At 44.0% G+C, this 21,444-nt stretch overlaps 1 protein-coding gene across 1 annotated transcript in view; it reads left to right on the top strand.

The window, feature by feature from the left end:
- LOC121617565 (FRAS1-related extracellular matrix protein 2-like) overlaps positions 1-21,444 on the top strand; it is a 54,949-nt gene that overhangs the window by 28,104 nt on the left and 5,401 nt on the right. Inside the window, exons 4-16 of the mRNA XM_041952757.1 lie at positions 1,511-1,741; positions 5,957-6,082; positions 6,914-7,165; positions 12,891-13,040; positions 13,165-13,374; positions 14,116-14,313; positions 14,706-14,870; positions 15,104-15,286; positions 16,288-16,418; positions 16,898-17,056; positions 17,884-18,187; positions 19,311-19,442; positions 19,835-20,166. Coding sequence (XP_041808691.1) covers positions 1,511-1,741; positions 5,957-6,082; positions 6,914-7,165; positions 12,891-13,040; positions 13,165-13,374; positions 14,116-14,313; positions 14,706-14,870; positions 15,104-15,286; positions 16,288-16,418; positions 16,898-17,056; positions 17,884-18,187; positions 19,311-19,442; positions 19,835-20,166 — 2,573 coding nt within the window. The remainder of the gene's footprint in view (positions 1-1,510; positions 1,742-5,956; positions 6,083-6,913; positions 7,166-12,890; positions 13,041-13,164; positions 13,375-14,115; positions 14,314-14,705; positions 14,871-15,103; positions 15,287-16,287; positions 16,419-16,897; positions 17,057-17,883; positions 18,188-19,310; positions 19,443-19,834; positions 20,167-21,444) is intronic.

Raw genomic sequence — 21,444 nt, 5'->3', positions numbered from 1 at the left:
TAAACAGCAATTTATATTGCAATGTGTTTTCTTGGCGAGCCGAACGGAACCTTATGGCAGGCAGGCCCCGCTTTGGGCAGCCCTGCACTGTAGTGTTTTAATCAGTTTTTATTCCGAATGCAGCAGTTTTGATGTATCCACTTGTGCCAACCAACTTTGTGCAACCCTCATCTAAAAAAGCTCGACCCAGGTTAAGCAGATAGGAGAGTTGTCCTCACTGAACTTCCATTAGTCATGTCTTAGGTTTTCCTGAACGACTGTCAGCAGTCCCCAGAGGAGTGGATGTTTGTTTGTGTTGTGTCAGCGCGGCCGCAGTGGGCAACAACGGCGTCCTGAGCTTTTTTTTTCTGAGAAAAAGCAGAACTGAGAAAGTTGCAATGCCTCTGTGTGCCGTCTGGGGTTATTGACCAAAATGGAATGAATGAGAGCGTTTCATTAACTGCAGGTCAAATGCGAGACAGTGCGGCGTTGCATTGTGGTCGGCCGCGGTGACCATTAGTGGAAAACACGGTGTCTAGAGAGAGCTGTTTGCTGGATTGATGTGTTGGTGTGTGGCTCACAGATTTGCTGCAGTCAAACCCCACACCCATCTACTCAATTTACCCTGTCAGGTCCTCGCAGGTTCAGCAACACGAAAGAGCGTGACTGCATAGGAGTTTGCGTTCCTCCGCGCACGATTATTTTCATCTTAAATTTTGCATAAAACGCTCACCTCTCAGCTCTCACTGCGTGTATGATCTAATGTATCCAGTCTCATCTGCATGTGTTTATCACCGTCTTTTTTCTCTGCTGGTGCAGGCTTTTGAGTGCCTGAAAAAAAGACAACAAATCCTTTTTTATTTACAGGCACATGCATCGGCCTGGCGTGGCTCCGCTCAGCTTGTTCTCATGAGACGCTGTGAATGTAGACAAAGGAATATGAACTGCATATTTCCAAATGTAATACATTATCATATGGCTTATGCCACCTGGGCTTCCTTGATGTGTGTTTGATGTGAAACCCAGTGGCACTGGCAAGCTCTCTCGACTTTGAAGGAGGTGTATCGATGAGCGTGAATGTCAGATGGATCGTTGTAAAGTGGATTCACATGAAAGACCAATTATTAATGGAAGAGACAGTTGAAGAGAAAAGAGGTGACGCGCACACACGCGCATGCATACCTCACCCTTGGGAAATAATCATGGTGGCTAATCCATCTCAGTAAGGTGGAATGTGCTTATTTAAACGCTTCACTCACAAATTCATTTCACACATTCCTGAGGCTCTGTAAGTGATCAGTGAAGAAAAATAGACTCAATGCTCTTTTTCTCACCACTCTGTGAACAACATTAAAGGGTGTGAATATCTAATATGTTTTTCATCTGTTTCTGTCTCCTGCCTGTCACCCTTTCATGATCGCTTTCTTTGTTTTGCCTCCTCTTCTTCCTCTCTGTCTTATTTCTTTAATCATCTGGCCTGCTCTCCCTCCCTTGTTCCCTTCTCCCGTCTGTCACTCTCTGCACCTCTCAGGCATTGGCACAGAGGACGGCAGTGCAAAGAAGGAGGAGGATTTCAAGGGGAAGTCCCAGAGGCAGGTCCAGTTCAACCCGGGGCAGACCAGAGCCACGTGGCGGGTTCGGATACTGACTGACGGCAAGTACGAGCAGGCGGAGACCTTCCAGATTTTGCTGTCGGAGCCGGTGATGGCAGTGATGGAGTTCCCTGCCATGGCGACAGTTGAGATCCTGGATCCGAATGACGGTCAGTGCGGCTCGTGCGCTCATAATAACCTGCACACACACTGATACTTTTAGGGTTAGAAGGTAATTAAGTACATTTGCTGACGTACGCTTTTGAAGTTTTTTGTACTTTACCTGATTGTTTCCGGTTAATGTTCTTTATATTATATTATTATATTTGTACACTAAGGTGTTGCTACTTATAGTGAAGTACAAGATCTCAGTACTATTGGTGGAGACAATATGTTGTACATTAAATTTAAATCATTTCTTCACTATTAGTCTGAACACTCTGAGAAGCTCTTATATCCTGGAAGCAAAACATTTTTGAGATACTGAATACATAAATAATAATACACAGTATTTGTACATGACAGGGATACTTCGTCTGCCTAACAGACACATACGACTTCAGCCACAGTGAAGTTTCTGACATTTATGATGCTCATCACACAAAATCCCAACCGCCACTCAAGTATTCCTGCTGCGAGGCAATGAAAAATACACAACCCTTGACCACGTATCACATTTGTTGTGTGAAGCATCAGTCAACTTGGCAGACACAGAATGAAGAATTGTCAATATAAACAGTGTCTACCGTCGATATAGAGTCATGTCAAATCTGCCCTCAGGCAACGAGGAGAAGTACAGCTCTGACATGACAGCCGGTGGAGATTTTACACAGGAATGACGGCTGTTTTCCGACACTCACCGGAAGTACTGAGTGGAGCGCTTCCATCCTAAAAAAAAAAAAAAAAAAAAAGCAGCACAATTAGAGTTACATGTTTATTTATTTGCTCGTCATCATCGGGCCAAATCAAAGGTTCTCGGTGGACTGATTGAGAACTGATTTTGCTGTTTAGTGATGGTGAACATTAGTCAAACTCTAATGGTTAAGTATGGAAAGTGTCTCAAACACACACACACACACACACACACACACACACACACACACACACACACACACACAAGAAAGTTGCTTGCTTTCTCTCCTAAATAGTTTGTAATCTGCCGTTTTCACTCTGCCAGCTCTTTGTGTCTTTGCCTGCAAATTGAAATGTTAATGGAATCTAGAGTAGTGCGACAAACTCGCTGCTCTTCTCCATCAAGCCCAGATTTACACTTCTGCAGCGTTTACATTTACTTCTCTGTATGCATTACTCTCCTCCTCAGTGCAACTTTTATGTAATTATAGACGTGCAACAAAGATTGAAACATTGAAGCCTCCATTACAGTGACACACAACAGCTGCTCTCATCGCTCTCCCCCTCTTATTTGTTTTCTCGTTCTCTCTCTCTTTCACTAGGTCTTGATCTCTCTCTCCCCCCCTCACATTCGCGCTCCTCAATCTATCCTCCCCTGTGGGTTAATTATGGTGTGTGTGTGGAGGGCAGGGGCTGTTTTGTTTTCTGTTATCTCCGGGGAATGTCTAATGTGACAGAGATGTGCCACTCTGTACTCTAATGGGCTCTAGCTATGATCGTGGCGTTAGCTGAACTCCAGCTTCTCTCTCTAATGATGAAAACTGGCTTTGTCTGGGCTTCTGGTTTGCCTGGAGATTCTCTCCCCAGAGGACGTGTCAGATAGGCTAATAGCTTTTAGAGGGGGAGAGTGGATCGCTAAGCTTTAACCAAAAGTGTTCCAAAATTAAGGAGAGCATAATAAGTTGAGTTTGTTCCAACAGCGTGGACAGTCCCTGTTTGTCTGTGTGAATGCCTGGAGCTCTTCTTCGTTGTTTTCTTTTTGCTTTCTTTAGAGAATGTGTAGTCTATACCATCATTCTGCATTAGCCGGGTGCAACTTTGATTAATAACGAAGAGTGGGCTTGTCCTGTGGCGTGGCCGGCACAAACTCTGCTTAATTACAGAGTGTGATAGCCTAGCTTTCCTCCTGCAAAACTTTATGATTTTCTTTCATATATAATCCATGCACTGTGCTGACAAAAGATGAAGGTGGCAGCCTGCTGTTCGACTGTTTGCTGCAAGCAGCTCCGACGTCTTGCTGCAGTCAGGGGTATTTTTTTTTCCCTTCCTCTACAGCGAGGACGCTATATATCAGTAGAGCTGTTACTTTCCTGCATTTTGCACCAAGGTCATTCCACTAAATGATGAAGAACTGTTTTCTGTCTTGTAAATTTTGCTTTCTCTGAAACCACAAGGCCAGCTGCAGTCAAGCACATCCTTGTGTAATTATAAGAGCTTTGTCTCAGTTAGGATGTAAAATCTCTTGACTAATGTAGGGCAGATCAGACAAGGGACTACATCCTGTGAGGTTGCTGTTGCATTGAGCTGTGACATGGTGTTGTGCTGCTTCTACTCAGATAGTGCCATCAATTGTGCGTTTCCAGAGGCTGCTTTGTTATGCATACATGGTTACATTTTAGGCATTTTAGCTCAGGGGTGTAGCCAGTTTTTCAAGCTGGTGATGAGTAAAATGAACAACTATCAAAGCAGCAACCAGAGAGTAGAAACTGCATCCATAGAATATTCATGAAATTGTCAATAATAGAGAAGTTCCAGGCATAAACATGAAAGCCAAACAGGTTTTTTGGTAGTACTTTATATTAAGGCACACATACTAGTAGCATATTCACTATTTATGAGTCATTATAATGCACCAATTAATGCCTTATTCTGCATGAGCATATTCTACAACTTGTAGGCCATTAACTAACACTTTTCCACCTAATTACTGCTTATTGATAATAAGAAAGGAAGCTGCACACGAATTGACATGAACCCTTAATAACCCCCAGAATAAGGCATTAATGCGTGCTTTATAATGACTAATAAAGAGTCAATATGTTACTAATATGCACACTAATAAGCAACTCCTTAATGTTGAATATGTGAACCTCATTATAAAGTGTTACCTTTTTTGGGGGTTGTTTTTAACAAGACAATCGTAGATCATGTGCAAGTATTCACTATTTGTACACCCTTTGTAAAAGCATGTATTTTTTCCACCTCCCCATGAATGTTTTAAAATGACTGCGTGTTTTCCACCAGGAGGTGAACTTGACCCACTTGGCTGAAAATTTGCTTTTCTAAATCTTGGGTGGATTTGGAGGCACTCGAAGAGCGAAGTGTGAGGTGAAATGTGAAAGCACTGTGAGGAGAGGTGAGGTGTGCGGTCTGTGTGTGGAGAGAGAGAGGAAAATCAGGGTATAGTGGTGTGTGTGTGCGTGTGTGTAATAGGTAAGCAGTGGACCCTAATCCCCCGCTATGAGTCCCTGTACCCCCCTGGGGAGTGACAGATTGTGGGCAGCGACAGAAGGGAGAAATGGAGTTGAAGGGAGAAGATTGAGAGGAGAGACGACGTTTTAGGAAGAGTTACTGTGAGAGGAGAGAAATGTTTGCCCCCCCCGCCGCGCGTCAGATTGTCTTATGTTGATGGCTTCATCCCAAAAAGTCATCTCAGGTGTTGATGTCTTTTTTTACGCCGGGTGTTGATTCAAATATCTGAATCAGTTTGTTCGCTGATTTTCCACGATCCGCCGCTCGCCATTTTAATGTTTTTTTCTGTTGCGCGAGCGAAGCCACAAGTGTCTTGAAGTTCCAATCATTCATTCACTCAAAAAGACAGAGGAGGAGGGTCCGCAAACTCCCAGGAAGATCTGGGACGAGCTGAAGCGCAGTCCACTCTGTTAGTATTTTTATTGGTCCCTGTGCGCCTGTGGAAAATAGCTCCAACATTTATTGTTTCTATAATGGCGGTAAGTTCCTCGCTTTGATAGATGATGCTTTCACTGGCTCTCAGTCTCTCTCTCAATCACAGACTCCTCTCAGAGGCGGAGAAAGGAGTGGGCAAAGAGAGACAGAAAATAAGAGAGATGGTCTGGCTGACCCCTCTGTGTATAGAGGAGTCAATCTGTGAAACTCCCAGCTGATTGACTCCGAGAGCCTTGCATGTGTAATTGTCTGCGACACACCAGGCAGTAAGAAAAACTTCCGAAGGGGTCTCTTTGAAGAGCACCTCTGGTTGCATCAAACTGAAAACTGCGATGGAGAGTTATTTTTGAATTTGAATAAGCACACCGCAGGACCACCACTTCAATAGAGCTGAATAAAAAAAAATGTCAGCTGCGGCTCGCTAATGCAGAGCTAGAACAAAAGCCTGTATCAGTCCTTGATGGCCTAATGTACTGTGGAATTTTTTGCAGATTGTTATGCATATCATTACCCTTTTCTCTTTTCCTCTGACTCCCTCCACTCGCTGTCTTTTCTCCTCCAAACAGAGTCGACAGTGTTCTTCCCTGAGCAGATCCACTCAGTGGAGGAAGATGTGGGAGAGCTTTTCATCCCGGTGCACCGCAGCGGAGACATCAGCCAGGAGCTCATGGTGGTCTGCTACACACAGCAGGGTATGGGCTAGCCTTTTTTCACCTCATCTAACCCGTTTGCCCCCCTGTGTACCGTGCCTCGCTGCAGCTCGTGTCAGATGGTGTTACTTGAGGCTCGATGAATAATTTTCGACCACATCGTAGTCATGTAGATGAAAGCGTTATTTTATGTTTCTCAGATTATGTACACAAAGCGTGGCAGGATCAGACAAATAGGAACACTGTGTAAAGCATCAATATTTTTTACATTTTACACAGCTTTCCAACTTTTATGGAATCAGGGAATCCATGTGTGCGGTGGAGCATCAGGTGCACCTGCTTCCTGTTTGCTAGTGCCAATGACGTCTGATTAAATACAGCCAACACGCTGGAAGGGAAGCAGTTCACAACACATTTGCATTTTCACATATAAGAAGTAACAGCATAAGCTCAGAAGCATCACAATGAGCTGTTATCTGGTGCCTTTTCCAAGTTTTACAGTCATTTATCCAAAACATTAACATGCTTCCAAACAACCTCCACAGCAGCTCCGATCCCTGTGCGATCATTCAAATTACTTTCAGTTATTTGCAGCTGTTGTTGTTCTCATGCAGTTAGGAATAGATTTAGAGAAAACGTGATGGGATATTGCACCCACTGATTAGCCTAATGAAGGCTCTATTGTTGGCTGTAGTGGCTCAACCACAGGTTTGATTTTGAGGAGATCTGCGGGGGTGGGCTGTTCCCATTGTGTTCCGGCATTAAAACTAACCCTCTGACTCACGTGATGGTCTTAATGTAATTAAAGGTCAAATTCTCTCAAACTGTTGGATACCTTCTAGCCTTCACTGTCCTCACCTCTACCCTTTGAAGGTTCCGCCTCGGGGACGATTCCCACCACCGTCCTGTCGTACTCGGACTACATCTCCCGCCCAGAGGAGCACGGCAGCATCCTTCGCTTCGACAAGGGCGAGAGGGAGAAGCAGTGCCGCGTGGTGATCATCGACGACTCTCTGTACGAGGGAGAGGAGAGCTTCAATGTCACCCTGTCGCTGCCCGTCGGAGGGCGTCTGGGGATGCACTACCCCACCACCAAAGTTGACATCTTGGAAGACATGGATGACGGTAAGGCATGCTGATGCTGCGCTGCTACGGTAATATGTGTGTGTGTGTGTGTGTGTGTGTGTGTGTGTGTGTGTGTGTGTGTGTCAGTAGGCAATTCACTTCCCCCATGTTTCTTTTTCCAGTGATTGTTCTGTGCAGGTTGTAATATGTTTTATAGGCAAAACTTTAAAATCAAGATGTGGTTCAACACATTGAATGTGATGTACACATATCATGCAGATGAGAGGTCGTAGTGGACTTTGCAGGAAGTGTTTTGTCTCCAAAGAGAGGCTGAGCAGATTAAATTCATTTCCAGTTGGTGTGTAGGGCCTGTGGACACATGCAGGCGCATGCACACAGTGTGAGGGTGTTGCAGAACACTCTGACGTTCTGGATCGTCATCAGAGCCGTTACTTGAAGATCTCTCAATTAAGCTTGTTTACGGGGTGTTGGAAACACCCGTACATGCTCAGACCCTCACCCTGCACCCGCAGCAGACGGATGGAATGAATCTCCCATCTCGCTGTCATTTAAGCAGGTTTTAATTACAATCAAGACACACGCAGTCCAGTGGGACTACATTATCACACGCGTTCCAGGTCTGTTTTCATCCCGTAAGAGCATCGCACGGGCAAAATAGATTGCATCTTCTGAAAGGCAGAGAAATGTGTAAAGGGATTTATCTGGGGAGGGACAAGCCTGCTGGGAAATACCCGTTCCAATCTTCAGGTGCTCGCTAACTTCTTGCTATTCTGCATTGATTTGCTTTACATACTCAGAGAGATTGAATGCCTCCGCTCATGTTTTTTCTTTCTTTTTTTTTTTTTTTGTTAAATGCCATGGTATAGATTTTCAGAGTAAAGCACATTTTTTCCTGGAGAAGATTGAGCAGCAGTGAAATAAATTTGAGTCAGCTACCAGCAATGTAACTTTACAGCATCAAGGCCTCGTAGAAGTCAAGGAAGTCTCCCCTGTCCTTGCCCCTGTGGTTCTTATTGTACAGATTTATAAACTCACCCACCCGTCTGGCGTCTGACTAGTGAAGTGCAAACTGTAAAATATGCCCTGGTTTCCTGTTTCCTGTGTAAAGTCAGCATAAGACTTAAGCCTTCCAGTGCTTGCCAATATTTTAAGATGAGTTCTAAGGAAGATATATGATCAAATGAATAAGATCTAATTGACTTACATCTAGTCCAACTGAGTGTAAATGTCTTGTTTTCACCAGCTACAATGCTCCAGATGGATGTTTCTTTCTTTCCTTTTATGCTTACCTTGTTAAGGAGAAATTTACCTCATTATTCGCCGTACTCTGTTGCAGGAAATGAGCGTCTACATTTGGCGGCCATCCAAAATAACTACACAGGAAAGAAGAGGCAAAGTTCTTTAGGCAGAGCGAAAAAGCCTTTACTTAGTAGCCTGGCATCAGACTAAGTACATTTAATATAAGTAATATAATAATATTGTACTTTTTCCTCTACTTTGTTTATTCATTTTTTAATAAGTTACTAGTTACTTTGAGATTAATCAGCAAGCAACTTATTATGTATTGGTTAAGATAAGGCTTCATTGATTTCTGAGGGTAAATTCTCAAGCTCCACTGCAGTATATATGGTAGATAATATTAGCCTAACCTTTACCAGCTGCAATACTGAAGTCATGTACACATGGATACATCAATGATTAATCCAATAATATAACATAATGTGTATTATTCTGAAATGGGCCGTTTGCCTGATGAATACTTTGGTTCTTTAACAATGTTTAATGCTAATACTTTTGTTCGTCAGTAAACTTTTGAGGGACTTGTAACTTGTAACATAGCATTTTTGCTGCTTTTACTTAAATAAAATATCTGAGTGCTTTTCCCACCATTGGTTTTGTCCCACAGGGTCACATACCAGGGTGATAAACAGATACTGTAACAATAGAGGATCTGGTTGTCAGTACAGGTCTCTTCAGCCTGAAAACATTTTTTTTAGTAGTATGTGGGTCAGGGTGTATCTCCAAGTTCAGATAAAAAGAAAATTAAGAATTCTTTCAATGACGTTTGACTACTCTCCTCTCAGAGGACTCTCAGTCTTCCATCCTCGTAGCTCTTTCATTTAGTCATAAATTGTTTGTGGCGGAAAAAATAGTGTCAGAGAGGACTTGTCATATAGTGCCAAACTGCAGACTGGGATAAATAAAACAATGACGACTGAGAACTCATTTAGGGATACAAACAATTGTGCCAAATTGAGTGTGTGTGTGTGTGTCGGGGGTGGGGGGGGGGGGGGGGGTATGCATGTGAAAGCATCTGGGGGCTAGTTAACAAGAAACATGACACACTGTCTGATTGTTAGTAAATTGTCAGAAGACTTCAGACGTGGTGCTGAGTTCAAAGGGATGTAAATGTGTTTGTGAAAGCCCAACTCCAGTGAGAGATGATGTGTCATTTTTAGCCTCCCGGAGGATAATACACCGTCTGACAGTGCTCTAATACCTGCACCCAGCCAGTCAGACTGCAGCCTCCTTCGCTTTAGCACAAACTCGGGTCGGCGAGGAAAATGGTGAAACAAGAGTTACGACGCTGCGTGCGTACTTTGCGTGCGAGGCTGCCTGCGTCTGCCGTGCACAAGTGTTTATGTGCGTGCACACTGGGTTAAGGCTTCCTCTCGAATCCTGCATCAAAAGTAAGTGGTGAGAAAAGCACTTGTGTGACTGCTACTGCTCTCTCTAGCCCCATTTTTCCTTCCCCCAGGTCAAAGTCAAGTTTAGTCTGCCGTTTTTCCTTCCATCTATTTCTCCACCACCACCACCACACTCTCTCTCACACACACACACCGCACACTTTCTCTCACTTTAGCTGGAAAAAAAAAGACCCAGGGGTGTCTGCTAGATTTAGTGCTTTATCAGATTAAACTCAACAGTACCTGTCTCCCGGAGTGTTGCGCTCCGCATGGCTGCACACTCTGACTCAAAGTGAGTGTTGTCATCTCCTTGTGCCCTGCCAAGAAGAGAGGACACTCAGGCCCTCTCAGCCGGGTGCATATGGCCACAGCTGAGTTTGTAGAATTGTAGATTAGCTCAGAGTATTTCTTGGAAACCCAGTCCTTCATTTAAATACTCGGGCAGCCTCACAGTTGGTCACACTTCTGAAGCTGCAGAATTGCTTGCTCATTGCTCGTTCGTACATTATATGCCCTCGCTGTAGATAGAAAGTGGGGTTTTTTCGACTTCGGGGGGTGGACTGGAGTGGACTTGAAACTTTTGTTTCACCTGTTGTCATCCTATGGCAACACATTCCATGCTCAAAGCAACTTTAAGTGCAAATATTTCTATTATGCATGCATGTCGTCTTACACCACATAACCTCAATTACAAGCAGCAAATCATAGCTCTTCCCTCTTAATCCATTAATTTTCTCCCTTAATTTTGCTGCCTGTTACATGCAGCATGCAAATTAAATTAAAAAAAGTGGAGAAATAAAATGGAAATAGTCAACAATTTGCACATTAGCATGTAGTGGAACAACAAACCCAATAAAGGGGTAAAAATTCATACACATTTACCCGTGCATGAAAGGATTATCACCACATCGTAGATTGTGGTTCCACTGTGGGTCTACTGATATACCGCATTTATAAGTCAGTCAAGCCGTTTCATTTCAATAATTTTTAAAAGCCTGAAGAGGTAAAGCTGTCTAGTATTTCACACTAAATCCCAAAAATTGGAGAAACCTCATAATAAATAAACTTATTTCCTACCTTCTCCATGATTTTGGAACCCTTATATTTATGATATTTAACCCCAAGCACCGTTGGGTAGCTTGTAACAATAAGGAAAGCACTTTTGATTCCAGGGTATCACTTAAAGACTTTTCTTAGTCACCTTCTTCCAAAAGCATGGGCCCCTCTTTAGAGGACAGCTGAGAATGCTCTATAAACTGTATTTAAAGGTGCATTGACACACAAACAGCTACAGACACCCACACATAGTAATTATCACAATTTGGCTTTACACCTTCCTCAGACCTCACACATGCTTCAGAGCGCTAAACCACAGGCGTGGTCCCAGAGGGGAGCGAGGATGCAGTTCTCACTCATCACTCGTCACTCGACTCCCTCTCGGGGTGTCAAGAATTTGTCATCTGCGGGCGCTGTCGGGACATGTGTGAACGCAGACATGTATATCAGCAGTCAAGGAGAAGTTTCCTCTCTGAGGGTAAAAACGAATGTGTGCCAAATTGCTTGCAGTTTGCAGATATGCTGCATGTTTTCGCTGCCATAGCTAAGGCGTTCATTACACAATAATAATCATCCCAAAATAAAAAAAAAGCGCCGTTACGAGCTCATACACTGTTTAGAGCATTTGGTGAGATGATTTAATCTATGTGTTCTTCTCACCTTCACAATCTGTAATTTTCCTTTCGCTTTTGTGCAAATACGCTGATCCTATTTGCATTACAAACGAGTGGTGCATCTGTGAGGTGAAGCCGAGTGTGTAGGAGGAAAACATATGCAATAAAGACAGATAGATGCACTGAGAAAGCAGGTGTTGGGATGGAGCGAGAGGACACAGGCTGCACTTGATCTGAGATCCTCACCGAATTATTTGCCCTCAGCTGTCACTTATTAAGCGGAGAACCAAAAATTAACTGCGCTGAATTTTCTCATTTCTTTAGTTATGTACACTATTCTTAGCTTTTGTTATCTGGCCCAGTTAAAGTATATAAATAAATTATGAAAGTATATAAAAGTGATATTCAGGAAGAAAAAAAAAATCTCTGGACTGCTGAAGCGTTTGATCATGACACAAAAAACATGATAATACGCGTGCTATTTTTGGATTATATGCCAGGATATAAGAAAGGAGCCGAGTGAGAGAGAGTGGCAGCTTAAAACAGACAGAAGAACTTTTATTCTGTCAGTTTTTTGGACTTGACAGGGGGGTTTGTGAAAGATGAAGCTGTCAAATACACATTGGACTGCCTCCACTTTGCTGCCTCAGGAAACAATGCCAGTTCAAACAAGCCTTTGAGCCATCTAGGGGGCCTCTTTCTCTCTGTCTCACCATCTCACTGTGTCACATTCGGAGAAAGACGCACACACACACAGTCACACACACACAGGCCTTGTTTTTCAGTGCTAACTGCATCCTCTTTTGTTGAAAGTACTTAGTGGTTTCTGTCAGAAGAATGGCAACAATGAGGTGGGATGAAAGGCCAGGAAAGGTTGAAAGGTCATGCCTCCCTGCAGTTTAACTTCAGACTAATGGGCTGTCGCTGTTTGACCTCTGTATCCGGCCGCTGGCTTTACAAATGAATTATTTCAGACTGCGGGTGGCTGCTGACAGGTCTAATGTGACCACAGGTGCACGCATAAGGAGAGAAGACAAGTAAGATTAACACTAAAAAAAAAAAAAAGTGAAAAAGTTGTAAATGTGAACCCTGCCACAAAGGTGGGTCAAACAAACAGACTTTGTCAAGTTCAAAAAGCAACATGAGACAACTAACAGAGCTCTAAAAAGGCCACCAGTGTCCAAATGTGGGCTAATACATAAAAGCTCCAGAAGTATTTAATGTGTTAAACGGTGTGGAAAATATGTCAGGCACTCTAAAACTGCATCAACAAACAACAAGCACAGGGATCACAGGTAGAAACAGCAGGGGAATTATGAACATGCAATGTACAACAAACAACATTAGAGAAGAATGAACAAATACCGCTCATTTAGTTGTTTCCTTTTCGCTTGCTTTGCTCTCCAGCGCCAGTGTTTTACTTTGGAGAGGTCGAGTATCGCGTGGATGAGAGTGATGGCTATGTGGAGGTCAAAGTGTGGAGGACGGGGACAGATCTGTCCAAGACGGGCACCATCACTGTCCGCTCTCGCAAGGCCGAGCCCGTCTCTGCAGAAGGTGAGCTGCCGGCCGTATGGTCAAGTGTTGCTCGTGCTTGATTGGAAATCGTTGAGCTTAGCGGTAAGATCATTCTGTACGCCTCATCACCTTTTCCAACCCTTCGTACCTGTCCTTCCTCCAGCTGGTATTGACTACGTTGGCATCAGTCGTAACTTGGACTTTGCTCCGGGCGTCAGCATGCAGATGTTCAGGGTCACCATTCTGGATGACCTGGGACAGCCGGAGCTGGAGGGTGCTGAGAGCTTTGAGCTTGTCCTGCGTATGCCTGTGAACGGCATCCTGGGAGAACCTGGGAAGGCTACAGTTTTCATCAATGACTCAGTGTCTGACTGTAAGTGAACTGATTTACTTTTACCCAGAAACTGACACTGAATCTTTTCTCAGCTCTAATATTATGTTTGTAGCCGTTCTATTGAATGAACTTGCCTTGAAATTTGGCAAATCCATGTTGCCGAGGAGATGAATCCCAATGAGTTTGATGATCCTCTGATTTTTCCTCTGGTGCAACCAGCAGTTTTCACTTATCCTGTGAAATATATCAACATCTACTTGATGAATTGGTGCAACGTTTTGCACAGATACTCATGTCCCCCAGGATGAACTGTAATAACTTCGGTGACCTTTGACTTTTCATGTTGGCATACTGATGTTAGCCTTTAGCTCAAAGCCCCGCTGTGCCAAAGCACAGCCTCACAGAGCTGCCAGCATGGCTCTAGATTCTTGTTTTTCTTTACTGTTAATGTATAATTTTGTTTCAAGTTTGTTGCTATAGGAGAGTGTATCTTCCCCAAGTGCTGAAAAACTTTATGAAAGCCTTAAAAACAACTGTCATGGAAACATGTTTTTCTTCCTTGTCATCACAAATGCTTTACGTTTCAGTTCAGCTGCTTTAAGCACAACTAAACAATTAATTTGTCACTTTTTCTTTATTGTTTATTCATAGTTCACCAAGCGTCATTCCAGATGTTAGGTGCAGAAAAAGCTTTTTGTGACAGTCGTGTTATTTGAGGAGGCATTATTACTACCCTTGTCATTCTGCATGTGACGATTGATCTCACTTGTTGACTGACAGTGCCAAAGGTCCAGTTCCGCGAGCCGCTGTACGCCGGAGAGGAGAGTGACGGTCAGATCACGGCGACAGTGTACCGCAGCGGCGACATCAGACACAAATCCACCGTCCGCTGTTACACCCGGCAGGGCTCCGCAGAGGTCGCCTCCGACTTTGATGAGCGACCCAACACGGAAGCGTCTATCATCACGTTCTTACCAGGTGCTCCAGCAGTCACTCAAGAAACATCACACATTTTTTCTCTCAGTTTTTTTAAGATTTAACTTGTGTCTTGAAGGTTGACACATTTTTAATGAAATAAACAGCGCTTAACTGTTTTTTTTTTTGTCACACAATGTTTGCGAAATCAACAGTGCCTTGCAGGTGGAGGCTTACAAGCATACGTCACCTACTGTGCTGTCATTTCTTAGTGTTTCTTTCCGCAACATGTGCAAACAGCTTCCATAAACAAATTCAGAAAAAGTTAAATAAATAAGATGTTATATGCTGTAACAAGAAAAAAAAGAGAATTATTGTAGAATTTATTTTATCCGTTCTTCCACCTCATATTTTTCTGACAAGTCCCGTCATCACCTTGTCGCTGTGCACTCTAGGCGAGGCGGAGAAGCCATGCATCCTGTCACTGGTGGATGACACGCTGTACGAGGAAGGAGAAGAGCTGCGGTTGGTCTTAGGGAACCCGAGGAGCGACTCACAGTTTGGCGCATCAGTGGGAGCTCTGAATGAGACCCTGGTGAAAATCAAGGACACAGCTGACAGTAAGTGAGATGAGGAGGGGGGAGATGGAGGTGGCGGGGAAGTCAGGAATTAAATATATGCTAAGATAAAAAGAAGTTAATCCATCTTTTTATTTATCTGAATAACTGAGCAGATTGGGTGCAATTTATCCTCATAGTCAGCAGCAGTGATAATTAAGGGAGTGATATTTAAAGGTTTTTGTCTATAATCCAACAATTTGTGTCATATTTTTCTCCCTTTCTGTGCGCCTCAGAACCCATCATCCGCTTCTTTGAAACCAAGTTCAGTGTTAGTGAACCAAAGGAAGCCGGCGCCGTGGCAACTGTGAGGATCCCTGTGGTACGAGTGGGTGACACATCAAAAGTGTCAGTGGTCCGTGTTCACACCAAAGATGGGTCAGCTATCTCAGGAGAGGACTACTACCCCGTGTCTCGAGGTAAACAACGCACCGTGCTCTCGTTCCTCTCAGGATTAAAGCAACACTGTGGCTATCTGGCTGCAATTAAAGAGCTTTACCATGCAACAGTAATGTGACTTACCTGAAAGACTAAGTGCATCCAGCATGGTTTGCAAAAGTAAATGGGCATGTCCTGCCACGTAAAACCACTCCAAAACCTTTACAGCACCACTAGCGGTTAAACACTCCACATGATACATTAATTACCTTTATTCTTTCTGGCTTTCAGCTATCCTTCTGATAGATTTCTGTTGAGCATTTGTAGGAGCTAATAAGAGAGGTTGTGAAACAAGGCTCCCCCCAGGAATGATAAATTAATGGAAATGGCCATAGGGATTTATTTGGGTGAGGGCCATTGATTTCTAATTTCATCCCAAATGGGGAAAAGTAATTTCTGCAATAGTCCAGTGGAGGGTCATGCAATTTTTAATTGAATTTCAGTAGTTTTTCATGCTTTGTCAGCAGGGTGAAATCTTCCTCCGCATCCACTCGGCTTTTAGTGCAGTGAACCTTTCTTAGCTTAATCAAGGCTTGAAATATTTATATGACTGCTTTCAGTCTATTCAAATCGTACCTGCCTCCCCGCCGTTCAAATAGTGCCAATTTCCCAGCAGTTTGGAATCATACAGCGTTGAATTTCTCATTTTGCCCAGTATTTTCTCAGTGCAGCACATTTCCAATGCAAAGCCCTGCAACTTATCTCGCACCTTTAACACTATGCAAATAGAAACCTGCAATGCTTTTTAGCTAAGTGATATATTCCACTGAAGCAATAAAACATGATTTGGGCTAACCTGTGAGGCTTTTCATTTCTGTATGGAAAACTAACTTCAGCAAAAAAGAGAGAAACTTTCTGACTTTTCTTTTCCACCTGACTCAAGTTGCCACAACAATTACTGCATTGCGCTTGTTGTTATATCAACTATATTGTGTGTTGTACGTGCAGTTGCTGAGCTGTTTCTGTGTTTGTGTGTGTCCAGACATTGAGTTCAAACAGGGGGATAAGGAACATGTGGTGGAGGTGGAGGTGCTGTTTGATGGAGTCAGAGAGATGAGGGAAGCCTTTACTCTCCACCTGAAGCCTGATGAAAACATGGTGGCTGAAACTCAGGTCAGGAGCGCGCTCACACCATCACACAGCAATCGCACAAAATCCAGATATGAAATTTCAGCTCAATGAAAAAGTAAAGAGAGGACAAACTTTTTTTTTTCCTTCTGATTTGACCCATATTTATATATTTAGGTCAGTCACAATGAGATCAAGGATCTCTTTTACAAGGGTGTCCTGACCAAGACACAGCAGCACTTTCCTGTAGCTGCAGCCGAAAGAGCGATGAAAACATTTCACAATAAATAATAGATTATCTATGAAAACAAAACAGCTAGCAGAAGAAAAGAGGCAGCGTGAGAGAAATAAGAGAGCAGGGCGACTCGAGAAGCCAGGAATCAGGCGCACCGGCGAGACTGTAAACACATCCAGCTCTGTGATGAGTTTAATCATTTCGCTGAGCGTAATTGGTGGTGTCTTGCCTCAGAAACAGCGCTGTGTCGCTACTTCTCATTAGTCTTCAACCTCTTTTTCTCGAACAGGTAACTAAAGTGATAGTTTACATCGAGGAGACCAACAGCATGGCTGATGTCACCTTCCCCTCCCTGCCTCACGTGGTGTCACTGCTCCATTACGACAAAGCCGCCAGGACAGCCGACAGCCTCCACCCTCTGGCCGGCTACCCCGTCATCTGTGTCACAGTGAGTCAAACTTATCGTGATATTCAGGCACACAAGCGGCTCTGGAGATATCTCTGGAATTTAACGGCGCAGAAACAGAGCACTTGATGGACTGCAGCTGAATTTGTAGGATTTTTCAGTAATGAGGTGGCAGGACCTAATCAGAACCCACATCCTCTGGGAGTGGAGGGGACGTTGTTATCCCTCAGGAGCCACACTTTTTCTTTAGCCAAAGTTAAATTGTCCTTCCGGAGTTGGCCAGTCTGTCCTTAAAAGACACATTACGCAGTTTAGTAGGCCACAGTCCTCGTGCTTTCATGCACAGGAGAATACCTTCCACTCTTGAATACAGGCTCAGTGAGAAGCTTAAATGGATTTTCGTGATGTGTTAAGACATTTGCTTCTCAGGTGACTGCTGAGTGTGTGTGTGTGTGTGTGTGTGTGTGTGTGTGTGTGTGTGTGTGTGTTTCTTTCACTGCCTTGTGGTCAGGGAGACAAAATGAAGTAATGTTGTCAAAACTGAAACATGGAGTGCTGCATCAGGAGGCGCTGTGTCAACAAGTTTCAAAAAAATAAAAAAATTCTAGGGAACCACTTCAAAAGCAAAACCCCTCCATCCCATATCTCCATTTTTCTAATTTGAAATTATGAAAAAGCAATTCCATGCGCTTAAATGCGAAAAACATAGCACACTGAAACATCTGGATTTCCTTGGCAACAGCCGCTCACTCGTTTGTATTCTGTGCCTCTCTCTCCTTTTGTCCTCTGGCATCTGCTGTATCTTTCCCATCTCTCTGCTGTCCCTGCCCACCCGCCCACTCCTGCTATATTCCTCATCCATCCTCCAGGCTTGCAACACAAAATACCCAGACTATGACAAGACGGGCTCTATCTGTGTCAGCGAGCACATCAACAATACCTTGACCCGCTACCGCTGGCTCATCAGCGCCCCAGCTGGCCCCGATGGCGTCACCAGTCCCATGAGGGAGGTGGACTTCGACACCTTCTTCACATCCTCAAAGATGATCACACTGGACTCAGTCTACTTCCAGGCAGGCTCCAGGGTCCAGTGTGCCGCTAGGGCCGTTAATTCTAACGGGGATGAGGGTTTGGAGCTCACCAGCCCCATTGTCACTATCAGCCAGGAGGAAGGTGAGGACAGAACAATGAACAGCCATTTCCATGTCTTACATTGCCAGTGTTCAAGAGGAGGAAATAAACAGAGCTTTGGCCCGATGTTGCAATGAGAAACAAAAGGGCTTTGTTCTCCGAGCATCACGGATGTTCAGAAATAGTGTTTCTGAATGAACAGGGCCTACTGTAAGGTACAGCTGCACAACAAACACATTTGAAGAAAAATACGCCTGGTTCACTGAAAAACAAGCAGCTTTTTGGTCCAATTTTTTTTTGCCATCACTTCATTTTTCAGCTGTATAAGACTTCCAAACCAAATGATGGAAAGTGGTGGAGAAGTTCACATCCTATAGCAAGCAAAAAAACAAAGGCCTGCATTCAAGATGTTGCTCGATTAAAGTATGTAAGTAGAATTGTACTGTTGTAGTTGCTCAGGGTGGAGCTAATTTGAACGATTTTTATATACAATACAGTATATAATGTTTTATAAGACCTTCATCTGTTTTGTACGAAAAATCTTCATCTGGAAAGTGACTACTTACTAAAACTGGCAAATAAATGCAGTGGAGTAAAAAGTACAATATTACCCTCTGAAAATTTAGTGTAGAAGACGTAAAGTAAAGTGGAGGCATCTCATATTTTTGCTTATGTATAGTACTTGACTAAATGCACTGCATTGAGTGTCAGGTCCTCAGACTGAAAGACCAAAGAAATCCTTGAAGAGCGTTTAGCAAATCAGAAGGTTATAAACACACATTCCATAATGAAATGACGCGAGGGTCAGAGCACTTACTCTTTACTCAAAGAAAAAATAAAAGCATTATTTTACTGTTACTATGTTATCACTTATGCTGCGCCCGCTCCACCTACACATCCTGAATGCAACAAGGTCAGGCACACTCTCTCAGGGTGGTCGCGAGGTATTCTTAGAGATGTGAAAATCACTACCTGACTCAGGCGGGTTGTGAGAAAACTGTGTTTAATGGTATTTTACTGCATATAAATATAACTGTGAAATAACTTGAGGCGGATTGATAGCATTGGCAATCAGCTGTAGACACAAGCCGTTCAGTTTGTGGGTTTTTTTCCTTCGAGGTGTTGCAGTCTGTCCCTGTGTTCAGAATCTCTCTGTCCTACAAAGGTATGTGTCAGCCACGTAAGATGGGGACTGTTGGCGCTGAGCCTTTCTCCGCCAAGCTGCGCTACACTGGAGCAGAAGACCCGAAACACCCCAACCTCATCAAAGTGACTGTCACCATGCCTCACATAGATGGTAGGTAGGAGCTGGAGGCAGGACTCGTACCACAGATGAAGTGAAGTGTAATGTAGTGTGTGTAATATTCACGTCTGGGGATCCTCAGGAGCATGACAGCCAGAATATAGATCTTGCTGGGTTGTATCGAACCCCGCTGTAGAAACCCTCAAGCACGCCCGCTACTTAACATTCCCTTCTTGATTTTTAATTTCCTTCTGCCTCGTCTCTTCCAGGTTTCCTTCTTCCTTTTTTTCTGTTGCTCCCCTGCTTTTCTTTTCATCACTCCCCCCCTCCGCTCAACTGCTTCTTTCCTCTTAGTTTTTTTTTTTTTTTGGAAATAATGATTTCTCTCTGTATCAAAGGTAGTCGAACACAGTCAGAATCACATCGTCTTCCTTTTCCACTGGCAGGCATGCTTCCGGTCATCTCCACTCGCCCCCTCGTGAACTTCGAGCTGACTCTCAGCCCTGACGGAACGCGGGTCGGAAACCACCGCTGCTCCAACCTGCTCGACTACGACGAGGTCACCACCGGTCACGGCTTCATCACCGCCTCCACCCGCAGCCCCGAAAGCATGGGGGACACGGCACCCTATCAGTTCAGCAACTCACTGCGGGGGAACAGCACATTGCGCTTTTACAGGAACCTGAACCTGGAGGCCTGTCTGTGGGAGTTCACCAGCTACTACCACATGTCTGAGCTGCTCACTGACTGTGGAGGCACCGTAGGGACTGATGGACAGGTGTGTGTGTGTTTTTCTGTGTCTCTGTGTACATTTGTCCACAACGTAGAAATTCCAATCTAGGGTTTGTATGTACATCTGCTTGACTGTTAGCCTTCCTCTGTGTGTGTGTGTGTGTGTGTGTGTGTCTATCCACCTGTGTGTGTGTTCCTGTCTGTATGTTCAGTCTATTTACAGCCTTCTGAATGAGAGGCTGGCGCAGACAGAGCGGCACCGTATCTGTTTGCCTGTGTTTCGCGTCCCATTCACCGCGTGTTTGTGCACGCATGTTTGCCCGCTCCGCGCCCCGACATGTGATTGACGGCGTTTAGTGTGCACACACACACATGCAGGCGGAAACACACGCGCTCAAACAAAGTGTTGCCAACCTGTCATTCACCTAATGGACAAATCAACATGGAGCGTTAAAGCTTAAAGGAAGGAGAGTCACTTTATTACTCCTACATCCTGTTTAGAGCAGAAATCTTACTTCCCTTGCTCAGTTCTCATCTTTTACAGTCTTGGTGGTATGAAAGTGGAGCTCTGTGGAGAAGTGAGACGTTGCTGTTAAATTTTGGCATCATGGCTGGCTGCCAGTTAGATGCTAACAAACTTCCAGTTAGCCGTTTGCTGTTGTTGCATCATTGCGGCTGATGTCGAACTTGCTGTTTGTGTTATATGCTCTAATAGGCTGCAGTATTCTCCTGGTTCTTGTTGTTATTGTGGATTAGGAGACAGACCCTCGCTCCTCTGCTCATGTCCTGCTGCTCTATTGTGTTCCCCCGGCCTTTGATCTGTGAGCTTCTTGTTGCTGATCAGACTGCTGCGTGAGTGTGACTGGGTTTGTGTGTGTGTGTGTGTGTGTGTGTGAAAGAGAGAGAGTGAGAAGGAGAAGAAGTAAGAAATTAATTTACTTGTCCCCAGTCACTGCAAAAACCCGCTTGCACAAAGTTACACATGATGCCCGTCATCCACAAGACTTCAAGTGTACTCTGTTAAGGGAGATCACTGTCACGCTGTCACCAGGGTTACGTTTTTTTTTTTTCCCAAGGAGTGCCACCAAAAGAAAAAAGAAAGAAGCAGTCAGGACCTTGCAGCAGCTGCAGGGGCACGAATCAAATAGCACAGGAAGAATCAAATAATTCAGATAAGTCTGAAGAACAAAAGACCAAATCAATGTTAAAAAACACTCAATTTCAATTCAATCAGTGTTTTATTCTTTTTTCTTAACTCACAAGGAAAGAAAGGCCGTTATATTTCAGCCGCACATGACAATTATCATTTAGAATCTGTGAATTT

The sequence above is a fragment of the Chelmon rostratus genome, chromosome 14 (assembly GCF_017976325.1).
Source record: "Chelmon rostratus isolate fCheRos1 chromosome 14, fCheRos1.pri, whole genome shotgun sequence".
NCBI classification, from domain to species: domain Eukaryota; kingdom Metazoa; phylum Chordata; class Actinopteri; order Chaetodontiformes; family Chaetodontidae; genus Chelmon; species Chelmon rostratus.
The sequence above is the reverse complement of the archived record's forward strand: the minus strand, read 5'-3'. Positions and strand labels throughout refer to the sequence as shown.